The sequence below is a fragment of the Saccopteryx bilineata genome, chromosome 10, assembly GCF_036850765.1.
Source record: "Saccopteryx bilineata isolate mSacBil1 chromosome 10, mSacBil1_pri_phased_curated, whole genome shotgun sequence".
NCBI classification, from domain to species: Eukaryota; Metazoa; Chordata; class Mammalia; order Chiroptera; family Emballonuridae; genus Saccopteryx; species Saccopteryx bilineata.
In genome coordinates, this window is record NC_089499.1 from 33,634,166 (window position 1) to 33,646,318 (window position 12,153).

The 12,153-nt window shown below is 46.0% G+C and overlaps 1 protein-coding gene across 2 annotated transcripts in view; it reads left to right on the plus strand.

Annotated features, from left to right (window-relative positions):
* The window catches only part of COLQ (collagen like tail subunit of asymmetric acetylcholinesterase), a 61,463-nt gene that overhangs the window by 33,587 nt on the left and 15,723 nt on the right, over positions 1-12,153 (plus strand). For both annotated transcript variants that reach the window (XM_066245496.1, XM_066245497.1), the window contains exons 6-11: positions 33-104; positions 2,954-3,016; positions 3,488-3,514; positions 4,288-4,332; positions 5,149-5,184; positions 7,948-8,028. In XM_066245496.1, coding sequence (XP_066101593.1) covers positions 33-104; positions 2,954-3,016; positions 3,488-3,514; positions 4,288-4,332; positions 5,149-5,184; positions 7,948-8,028 — 324 coding nt within the window. The remainder of the gene's footprint in view (positions 1-32; positions 105-2,953; positions 3,017-3,487; positions 3,515-4,287; positions 4,333-5,148; positions 5,185-7,947; positions 8,029-12,153) is intronic.

Consider the following 12,153-nt stretch of genomic DNA (forward strand, 5'->3'; position numbering starts at 1 on the left):
GTTATTCTGACTTTTGTTCTTTGACTTTGAAGGGTAGACCTGGCCCCCCAGGTGTTCCTGGCATGCCTGGGCCTATTGGCTGGCCTGGCCCTGAAGGACCCAGGGTAAGTAGGGTGCACTCTCAAGGCTGGCGTGGCATCAGAACGTGAGGGAAAAGATGGCAGCTCCCCTGGCCTCTGGCACATAGTGAGTGACACTCACTTTCTCAGAAGGGAGAGGAAGAAGAGAGCACAAGGACTGCCCAGAGGTTCTCAAATATTTCTTCCTTCACTTGGACTACTAGACTGCAGGCAGTCCAACAACTCTGCTCCTCTAGGGGGTGAAAGGAGAGGCTGCTGCCTTCTCTCAGGGGGGCACTCATTCCCCTTTGTCCTGAGAGTTAGCATGCAATTCTCTGGTTTCCCGTGATGACTTAGAGGGGCTTCTGTCTGGAAAGCCGGTGGCCCATCATGCAGATCACTGGCTGGAGGTGGAGGGTTGAGGAGGTTGGTGTTGTCTGACCGAAACAAGCAAACTCCTGGACTCAAAGAGGGATCACCGAAGGCTGATGGACTCCCCTTCCTCAGACAGGTTACGGGGAGCTAGCACATCCACACCCATGCCTTTGTCTACGTTCTTCTCACTTTGGTCACAGACTGTTGGCTGTAGAGGCCATGACTTGGGCAGGTGAATGTCATGATCCACTCTGATTCACTTAACTGGAAGAATTTATAAGGAAGGGATTAGAAAACTGTTCCTAGTCTTTGTAGGAAAAGTCCCAAGGATATTTTTTAAAAAAAATATCTACTGTATAAAGCCAATCCATCCAATATGGCAGCCACTAGTTATATGTGGTATTGAGCCCTTGAAATCAGGACAGTGCAGATGAGCAACTGAATTTTTAATTAATTTAAGTTTGAACTTTAAAACTTATACTCAATTCAGTTATTTGAAAACATTTAAGTATGTGAATCACATGCTGAGTATGTGAATCAACTTTTTCAACAATAAATTTTATAAACTCTAAATACAGATTATGTATTTTGGATGAAAATTTAGCACCTGAATTGAGATCTAGTTTAAATGTAAAATATGCAACAGATTTCAAATATTTATTATGAAAAACAGAATGTAAAATACCTCATTAATAATTTTTAGCCTGACCAGGCGGTGGCACAGTGGATAGAGCGTCGGACTGGGATGTAGAGGACCCAGATTCAAGACCCTGAGGTCGCTAGCTTGAGCGTGGGCTCATCTGGTTTGAGCAAAGCTCACCAGCTTGGACCCAAGGTCGCTGGCTCGAGCAAGGGGTTACTCGGTCTGCTGAAGGCCCGTGATCAAGGCACATGTGAGAAAGCAATCAATGAACAGCTAAGGTGTTGCAACGAAAAACTGATTGATGCTTCTTATCTCTCCGTTGCTGTCTGTCTGTCCCTATCTATCCCTCTATCTGACTCTCTCTCTGTCTCTGTAAAAAATAATAATAATAATAATTTTTATATTGACATGTTGAAATGATAATTAGACTAAATTAATTACAGTAAATAAAATATTGTTAAAGTTAATTAAAATTAAGCATGTGGCTCACCTTGTATTTCTACTGTTTAGTATTGGTATAGTTTTTTTAGCACAGAGGGTGCTGAAAGTTTCAACTGCAAATGATTCTGAGGGGCAACAGAGCTCACCATGGGTTTTAGCTCTCTGCCTTCCTCATGCACACCCAGAGGCTGATGTTCACTCTACTTGGTTGTAAACCTAGGGTGAGAATATATGGAGATGCCTGAAAGATCCACCCTATGCAAAGAGCAAAGCAGGTGAAATTTCTTTGGCTGATAATATCTTGTCCTCTGGGGCCCCAGTGACCCGTGCTCTTTCCCCACCCCTTACAAACTTCTCTAAGAAAAGATCAAGAGCCCTGGCCGGTTGGCTCAGCGGTAGAGCGTCGGCCTGGCATGCAGAAGTCCCGGGTTCGATTCCCGGCCAGGACACACAGGAGAAGCGCCCATCTGCTTCTCCACCCCTCCCCCTCTCCTTCCTCTCTGTCTCTCTCTTCCCCTCCCGCAGCCGAGGCTCCATTGGGGCAAAGATGGCCCGGGCGCTGGGGATGGCTCCTTGGCCTCTGCCCCAGGTGCTAGAGTGGCTCTGGTTGCAACAGAGCGACCCCCCAGAGGGGCAGAGCATCGCCCCCTGGTGGGCAGAGCGTTGCCCCTGGTGGGCGTGCCGGGTGGATCCCGGTAGGGTGCATGCGGGAGTCTATCTGACTGTCTCTCTCTCCTGTTTCCAGCTTCAGAAAAATACAAAAAAAAAAAAAAAAAAAAGGAAAAGAAAAGATCAAGAATTATTTTGTGTGTGTTTGTGTGTGTGTGTGACAGAGACAGAGAGAGGGACAGATAGGGTTAGACAGACAGGAAGAGAGAGAGATGAGAAGCATCAATTCCTTGTTGCAGCACCTTAGTTGTTCATTGATTGCTTTTTCATATGGGCCTTGACTGGGGGGCTACAGCAGAACAAGTGACCCCTTGCTCAAGCCAGTAACCTTGGGCTCAAACCAACGACCTTGGGCTTCAAGCCAGTGACCTTGGGCTTCAGCCAGCGACCTGTGGGGTTAAGCCAGCAACCATCCATGGGGTTTTGAACCTGGGTCCTCTCTGTCCTGGTCTGATGCTCTATCCACTGCATCACTGCCTGGTCAGGCAAGCATTATTCTATTACAACATCTCAGTGAGAGTTTGGTTTGGAGATCTGCTTTGCTTTGGGCAATTTCATTTCATATTTAATCTCAAATACCAGAATGAAATATAGAGTATGGAGTCTAAAGCTCCTGGGAGTAAGCAAGTAAGCATTTGGGATCCTCAGATTCACAAGCCAGCCCCAATGTCCCCAGTTCCTTTCTGATCTTGCCTATGACTTCCTCCTTTAGTTTCTCAAGGAAATGTCACTATAGGTCTTCTTTTCTTTCTTCTGATTCCCACAGGGTGAAAAGGGTGACCTGGGTCTGATGGGCTTACCAGGGTCAAGAGGACCAATGGGCTCCAAGGTCAGTGTGTTGATGTTCCTAGATCTTCTCACTAAGGCTCTTGAGCAACTGTTATATACAAAGATGGGGACTGGGTGTGGCTGCTGTCCCAGGCCAGGCCATGTCACAGATGTTGGACAGCCTGGTGCCAGAGTGCTTGTCCTTACCAGCCTTTGGAGGACATCAAGGCTGGGATGCAGGGACATAAAAGATACCTTACCTACTGTTCTCCTGGCAGCAAGGATCAAGCTCCAGACAACAAAGCAGGTGGAAATCTTTGTTCAGGCCTCTGAGGGTGATGCTGAGAAAGGCAATGTTCTTCTTAGGCCTGGTGTAAACATACTCCTCAGGGACTTCTTTGTATTAAATGCTGCCACTCCTCAAAGCCTTGCAGTGCTGTAAGACACATCTCACCACCACATTCAGGGATTCTTTCCATTCTTGCACAAGCCCAAGGGTCTAACAATAAAGGTACCTTCTGCTTTCTTTTAGGGCTACCCTGGATCCAGAGGGGAAAAGGTTAGTGCTTGTCTCTTGCAGCTTCCTGGAGCCTGCTCTGGGCTATTGGCTCTGGGGCCAGCAAGGCAGGGCCCAGGTCTCTCTTTAGTCAGTGACTGCAGTGACCATGCCTAGGTATTCTCCCAGCTCTTATCAGTGGGCTGGGAGGGAAGTAAGGGGCTTCCAGCAGACCGAGTAACCCCCTGCTCAAGTCAGCGACCTTGGGTTCAAGCTGGTGAGCTTTGCTCAAACCAGATGAGCCCATGCTCAAACTGGCAGCCTTGGGGTCTCGAACCTGGGTCCTCCGCATTCCAGTCCACCGCTCTATCCACTGTGCTACTACCTGATCAGGCTGGGCTAGCAGCCCTGGGCGGAGCTTCCAGTGGAGCTGGAGACAGGGAGGAGCAATGCTCGCTTGTGCCAGGTGGAGAATGAGCATAGCTTGCATGGCTGTTCTGGAAGAAGATGGCCGAGCTTTTACCACACAACTTTCTCATCTGTCAAAAACAAAAAGCAAAAACCCCAGCCAGAACCTGGGGACAAATTTCCTGTAGAATGGGAGATCTGGGACCCAGAATTTTCCGTGCGTTGTCCTTTATTAATGTAGGAGGTATTTGGGTCCTAATAGAAGGAAATCACAAAGCATTTCTTCCCTGGGCAAGTCACTTAATCTCTGAGCCTGTTTCTTTTCCTGTGAAATGAGGATTCTGGCTTAGGGAGCTTTTACTTAAAAACGTTCCAATTTTTCTCCCATGGTATGAACTCATGGACTCTCTCCTGTGGTTTTCTCTTAGGGAGCCAGAGGTGAGAGGGGTGACTCCGGTCCTAAAGGAGAAAAGGTAATGGCTGTTGCATAGAAATGATCAGCTACAATGGAAGCAGTGACCCCTGTTCACCCCCATCGACTGACTGACTGGTTGTCTGGCTTGCTGACTAGCTGACCAACTGGCTGTCTGTCTTCTGTCTGACCAGCTGACCAACTGGCTGGCTGTCTTCTGTCTGACTAGCTGACCAACTGGCTGGCTGTCTTCTGTCTGACTAGCTGACCAACTGGCTGGCTGACCACTGATTGAATGACTGACTGATTGAATGACTGACTAGCTGGCTAGCTGTCTGGCTGTCTGTCTGTCTGTCTGCCTGCCTGCCTGTCTGTCTATCTGTCTGACTAGCTGGCTGGCTGACTAACTGGCTGACTGACTGATTGAATGACTGGCTGGCTGGCTGACTGGTTGACTGATTGATTGAATGACTGACTAGCTTGCTAGCTGTCTGGTTGGCTGTCTGTCTGCCTGCCTGTCTGTCTATCTGTCTGACTAGCTGGCTGGCTGAGTAACTGATTTAATGACTGACTGGTTGGTTGACTGGCTGACTAGCTGACTGACTGGCTGTCTGTCTTCTGTCTGACTAGCTGACCAACCAACTGGCTGGCTGACTAACTGGCTGACTGACTGATTGAATGACTGGCTGGCTGGCTGACTGGCTGACTGATTGAATGACTGGCTGGCTGGCTGACTGGCTGACTGATTGATTGAATGACTGGCTGGCTGGTTGGCAGCTGACAGGGCTCTACCTTGAAAATTGCTGACTAAGCTCTTCCACAGCCCTTTCAAGTATTATTTCAGAGACAATCACTATATTTGTTGTTCTCTTCACAGGGTTTCCCAGGATTTCCTGGAATGTTGGGGCAGAAAGTAAGTTACCTATGAGTAATAAAAATAGAAGTAAAAAAAGAAACAGACCATCCACATACAACAAAAAGAGGTCTGCCTCTCTCTTCATCAGGCAGGGAAAGTAGGTCTCACTCAGGAAGGTTCTGGCTCGGAAGGGGAGCAAGTTGCTGAACATATCGGTGAGAGGGTGGCACGATGGTCTGAGACCTCCCTCCTGTTCAATGGGAGGACCCCCACCAGGGCAGATAGAAGCCCTTCTTCGCACTTGATGCCGCTGAGCGTGCTGTGGTGGTGTTCAAAGGCAGAAAGCTAGCTGACAAAGGACTTGGGTCTGAGCTGTGATGGCCAAGGGCCCCATTGCAAGGCTCAGCGATCCCTGGTTCAATGCCGCTGCGGACTGCACCCAACTGCGACAGGTCGGCAGAGTTAGTTTAGCTGGGTGAGAGCAAACACTTTTTATTTGATAGTTAACTTTTTTTCATGTAAATATTTTGTAGGGTTTTGTGAATATCTTACTTGGGACAAGGCTTAATTTTTAAAAAAGGAGTTAATTCAGTTGACTTAAAGAAAAAATATTTAGTAAATAAGAATAAAGTAATGTGCAGATATGACAAAAACTATGAAGATGACAACTGACTGAGAGAATTAAAAACAAACAAACACTTTTCCTTAGGGTTGGGGTCCGGAGTAGAAGAACGGGGGTCGTGGTGAGGGGAGGTGTCAGAGAATGAGGAGAAGGGCCCCCAGGGCCCCCGAGAACGACCCCAAATCTGACCTCGTAGTGGTGGGTCCTCATGCTGTAAGGCACTGACATGGGAAATTGTCATTTCAACCTTGGCCTCATCATTTTCCTTAAGCATGCAAAGGCAATGCTGTTTTGAAATTCTGTAAGTTTTTTTTCAAATTTACCTTCAAGTTACATTTTCTAAACTTGACTTTTTTTTCTGTTTTTCTCCAGTCAGTAGAGCATATGTAAATAATTTCAATCATCTGACATTAATTTATTATAATTTATCACTGCCTTAAACTGTCAAAAAAAGTTTTCTGTTACCCTAGATAGGGTATTGGGTTAAAAATAGATTAATTAAACAAGCAAATTAAAGGAAACATTGAAAGAGAAAAATAGTTTTATTTTGAAATTATTTAGGCTAGGTTTTCCTTCAGGGCAACAGCGAACATCAGCAAATAATAAATTACTGTAAAATTAAAGATGACAGCTTCTCTGGTCTCTGCTGCACTTACTAGGCTTGCCATCAAGGCTTCTCTTCCCCTCTTGTGGCAGGCTGTTTTAAGACAGAGCTGATATGATAACCATAATTAGGTCATAGGAGAGAAATTAGATCAAGAAATTACTGGCTGCTTCCAGTTGATGAAGAGAAGGGCCACACTTCCTTCGGACAGTCTTTTTTTTTTTTTTAATTATGCTGTTTATGTTGCTGTTTTCTCCCAGCCAAACAAGGTACCCGTTGGCCCCTTCTTAAACATCCAAGGAAAATTGTGCAAACATTTCCCAGGCCATAGAACCCATCTGTCCTCTCACACTCTCACTGCCTGGCATCCTGAAGGACATGGGGTAGGGAGGACCAGGTTGGGAAGAAATCATAGGTTTAAGGACAATTCTTGGTGAGGCAAGATGTTAGTAGTTCGGGTAAGGACAAACTTACATTGGCTGAGCTGATAAATAGCTTCAGAGGTTTCTGGTTGATCCTTACTGGATGGTGGTGTTCCCTGAAATTTTCCATGGAGTATACCTCCTCTGACCTCCATGTGAAAAGGCGTCTGGGTATTTATTGTTTTCTCTGAGTGTCCAGAGAAGCTCTTCACGGACAAGGGCTGCTGACTGACAGAAACTCACAGGCTTGCTGTTGCTACACCGAGTTTGTCGGTGGTACGTTCTGGATTGTAGAGGGATTACTAGAGGTGGGAACTATGCTCTGTGGGTTCACGATCCAAAGAAATTGCAAGAGGGCCTGGAACCCTAGAATACCATGGGGAAGAAGGAGAGCTACTAAAATGGAGAAATTGGTTTTACAAAGAAAGGTTGGCCTTAAACTATAGAATTTCATAATTGGTGCATTTGGTTTTGATACTTTAAAATAGGGCTTTTTCAGTTAGGAATATTGTTTATATTGCTCTTCATGCCTTTACAAAATTTATCTTGAGTATTTGAACACATGGCTGGAACGTCTCTCCCCACAAAGAGTTTTCATCTGAGTCAAATGGAAGTGAGCCGGAACTCAAACCAGTTTTTACTGAAGAGTAGGGGAATAGCCCTGTGTAAAGGTCATTGCATTGAGCAGAGACCTTCCAAAGATGATAGTTGTCCAAACTGTGTCCAACCATTTAAAACTCCATAGACTTGAATTTATGCTAAAAACAAAAAAAGACACAATATAAAATTCCAACTAAAAGAGAAAACATTTTTCCCTGACAGCTTGTAGTATCACAGGCACATTTGTGACTGAAATGCAGGAGCCTCCCACTTTGGCCAATCCGAGGATGGTGATTTGGGACATCAAAATGTGGGCTGCCTGGCAGCTGTCTCTCTCAGAAAATAAATCACCCACCCCCAGTAACCTTCTCCTTCCCTTCCTCTTCCGTGGAAAGCCTTTTTTACCTTTCACATGCCCTCCTCATTCTTCCAATAGCCCAGAGCATCTCATTTGGAAAAGCTTTGGAATGATCAAGTCGACTGCCCTCCTGGCTATGATTGGGTAGACTGCAGAGATGCGCCTGCTTCATGTGCCTTAATTCCTCTCTTGCTTCTTATTGTTTTCTTTCCAGGGTGAAATGGGTCCAAAGGGTGAGCCTGGGATAGCAGGACACCGGGGACCCACAGGAAGACCAGGAAAACGAGGCAAACAGGTCAGGACCCCAGGGCTTGCCACACCCCTGCAGTCAGACCTCTTCACCTGGGGGGCAGTATGGAAAGGTGGGTGGGTGGGGTCAGTCAAAGATATTCCATAGACCCAGTCTTCCGCTTCCTCTGGGCTCCGGGGCAGAAGATGATGCGCCACTTTCAGGATCCCTGGCTACTCCAGGTTAGCCAGAGTTTGAGTAGATGGGCAGGATGCTGTATTCCAACTGTGTCCAAGGCAAAGAGCAAGGGGAGATCCTTTCGTAAGAACTGGTCTATCTGAACCAACGCAACTAGGAGTGGAAACCAGACCTGGTTGTTTACCCAGAAAACCTGCTCTTTATCTCAACACCCCAGACACAAAGGGAGTATAGGGGAACAGCCCAGATACTTTGCTGCTGTTGAAGGGTATTATGGGTCTCAACAGTAGGGTGTTTCCCCGCCACCCTCACTCAGGATCCCAGTTTGTAAGTGACCCTCTTTACTGACACTATTAAGGATTTAGGGGAACTTTTTATTCTTACCTTCCCCCTGGTCAGCAGTCCTGGTGTCCATCTATGTGAAATGAGAGCACAGGAAGAGGAAGGCACAGTGGCTTTGGCCAGCTCTGGAGCTGTCTCGAAGTGCCTCAGGGAAACCTCTCATCCTACCTCTAAGGACAGACATTCTTGAGAGATGTGCCCCTTTACTTTTAAGGTCATCAATTTGTTGACTTTTTTTTTTACCTCCTTCCCCATTATAAATATAATATGTGATCATCACAGGAAACTTGGAAAATTAGGAAAAATGAGGAGAAAATTCATCTAAATACCTAAGACCCAGGCATAACCATGTAACCACATTAGTATATTTTCCTTTCTGGGATTATTTCTTGCATGAACTTTCTAACTAGACAGTTTGTTTCTTTTATATCCAATATAGGTAGTGTATCCTAAATTTTTAACTTAAAATCATGCGCATTTTTACTCAGTATGGCAGATAGTCATTAAACAATTTTAACATCTGTTTTAAATGTCTACCACAGATTTTAGTAAATAAGGTTTCTTGGACAAGAGAGGCCTAACCACACTGTATATAATGTTTGAAAAGTGAAGCTCTTTGGGGGTAATTGTAGTTCCAATTCTGCCTCTCATTGTCCCCAGTGTCTAGACCAGGGGTCCCCAAACTACGGCCCGCGGGCCGCATACAGCCCCCTGAGGCCATTTATCTGCCCCCCACCCCCGCCGCACTTCCGGAAGGGGCACCTCTTTCATTGGTGGTCAGTGAGAGGAGCATAGTTCCCATTGAAATACTGGTCAGTTTGTTGATTTAAATTTACTTGTTCTTTATTTTAAATATTGGATTTGTTCCTGTTTTGTTTTTTTACTTTAAAATAAGATATGTGCAGTGTGCATAGGGATTTGTTCATAGTTTTTTTTATAGTCCGGCCCTCCAACGGTCTGAGGGACAGTGAACTGGCCCCCTGTGTAAAAAGTTTGGGGACCCTTGGTCTAGACCTTACTTCCCAAAGACTCTGATGGGAGTAACCTGACATGAGGCTTCAGCATGGATTGTTTTGTTTTTTTCTAAAGCTCGCCACGTGAGAATGAAATATACAGATGATGTGTTGTGGAATTGTGCACCTGAAACCTGTAAAATGTTATTAACCGGTGTCACTCCAATAAATTTATAAAACATTTTTTTTAACTGAAAAAGCTCTCCAGATGATTCTGATATGTAGCCAGAGTTCAGAACCATGGTAACCTCTGAAGCCAGTTCTGATCTTTTCCAAGTGAATTTAGCGATGCCACAGCCTCCATCCTGAATAATTCGGATTTCATGATAACTGTTGAAGTCACAATATTCTAGTTTAGTTTCCAAAGTTTTACAATGGGTGGCATGGTCATGCCTTCACGATGCGGTGACATTGTGATACCAACTTCCTGAAAACCAGGCTCAGAAAGAGAAAATAAAAGGGGAGATATTTCTCGTTTGTTAGGTCATTTTCTCCTTTACTGCTGACTTCCATCCAGAACTTTTTTTTTTTAAGTATTTAAAAAAATTTTTTTTTTAAATTTATTTATTTATTACAGAGACAGAGAGTGAGTCAGAGAGAGGGATAGACAGGGACGAAGAGAGATGAGAAGCATCAATCATTAGTTTTTCATTGCGCGTTGCAACACCTTAGTTGTTCATTGACTGCCCTCTCATATGTGCCTTGACCGTGGGCCTTCAGCAGACCGAGTAACCCTTTGCTGGAGCCAGGGACCTTGGGTTCAAGCTGGTGGGCTTTTGCTCAAACCAGATGAGCCCACGCTCAAGCTGGCGACCTCGGGGTCTCGAACCTGGGTCCTTCCGCATCCCAGTCCGACGCTCTATCCACTGCGCCACCGCCTGGTCAGGCCCATCCAGAACTTTTAACACTGGGCTTCAAGAAGGCTTTGGCTTTTGTCTTCTAGTTCTTCACTTGGGTAGTGTTTGTCTTTCCCTGCGGAGAACTGAAGCCGAGAAGTGGAAAATGGTTTAGTTGTAGTAATGTTTAAAAACCACGCAAGCACCGTGTCTGGAAGCTCAGAGAAGTGAGGGGAATGAGCTCATCCTTTCTACGAATGTCCTAAACAAGCTGCGTGTGCGCCAGCCCTCCAGGCCTGCCTGGTCAGCGGTTACTTGGGCGGTCAGCCCTGAGAGCCTGCCCTGGTCCTTTCCTTTTATCGTGAGTTAATTTCCGAGCATAGGGTCTTATATACCAAGCATTCATTGGACCGGTAGTGCTAATAGGTTCTGGAGGTTATTGTAAGTCGATCCAAATTCTAGATTCAGAAATCCAGAAGGGACTTTAGAAGATTAGAATTTCAGAACTGGAGGACTTTTGTGACCACCCAATTGAATTCCCTTTGTATAGTCACAAGGAAACTGAGGGCCAGAGAAATGGAGTCACCCCCCAGGACCCCTAGGCTAAGCCAGCTTGCAGTGCCCGAGTCAGAATTTAGAGCCTGGAGACCAGCTTTTCCCCACCTTACATCGTCTCTCATTACCTTCACGCTTCAGGGCTGGCCTTTGGGCAGGCCCAGGAAAGCAGCTCGAGAAGTCATTATACAAATCTTCTCATTAAGGAGACAGAACAACTTCCATGAGAGGGGTCACCAAACTTTGTGGCAGGAAAGGAATGAAGAATGCTTTTCCTGGAAAGCACTGCTCAGCGAGTCCTGCTCCTAGAGACATGGCTTGCTCTGAGAAGAGAAGCAAAATGTTCTATTGCGGCTGGTGTCAGAATCGAGGAGTGTTTCCAGCTCCTTTGAGCTGTGGAACTTCCTGTGCTCCTCGCCAACTGACATGGCTGTTAGAAAAACAAGCCTGAACTGTGGCTATATTAAGATGGTGTGACTTCCTTTGCCATTCTGGGACCCATCTTGGTTACCCCATGGAATGCTTCAGCTTGCGCTAAAACTTAAGACTCCCTCCATCAGGACGGAATTAGAAACAAACTCTGACCCCCCGAGTCCCACGTTAAGCAGCATTTGGAACTCCTTGGGCATTGTGGAGACAGCCCCCAGGGACATGTTGACAAGGAGGCGGGTTACATTGGAAAGAAATGCCCAGCATGCCTGCTTCCCAGACTTAGGAAAGATTATATTTCATCAGGGGGCAAGCCTGCCAAGGCACAAGTGTAGAGTGGGGACCCAGGCCAAAGATGTCAAGCATCAATCACTGTCCTGGTTTAGCTTGGGGCAAGAGAAGACAATTGGAAAATTGTCGGGGAAGAACCCACAGGCTTCGGTTTCGGTGTCATTCCTAAGGGCAACTCTGAGGGGAATCTTTGCTCTTGGTGCACCCAGAGCAGGCAGCAAAGAGGACCCCCATGTGGAATGACTGCCGCTGCAGGGGTGCCTCTTTCTAAAGAATCAGGATTTTGCTAACTGTCTGCCAAACCAGTTGCTATGACAACCACTTGCCCTACATAACCCTTGGTTCTATGCAAACCAGCTTTTCATCCCTGAGATCTTTGTTAGCCTCACAACAAATTTATGTAGGTGTATATCTACTGGCCCCATTTTACAGATGAGAAAACTGAGGCACAAAGCAATGACACGAGTTACCCAGGGTCTTGTGGCCAAGGTGAAAACCCTGATTTTTTTACTTACACCTGAACAAAA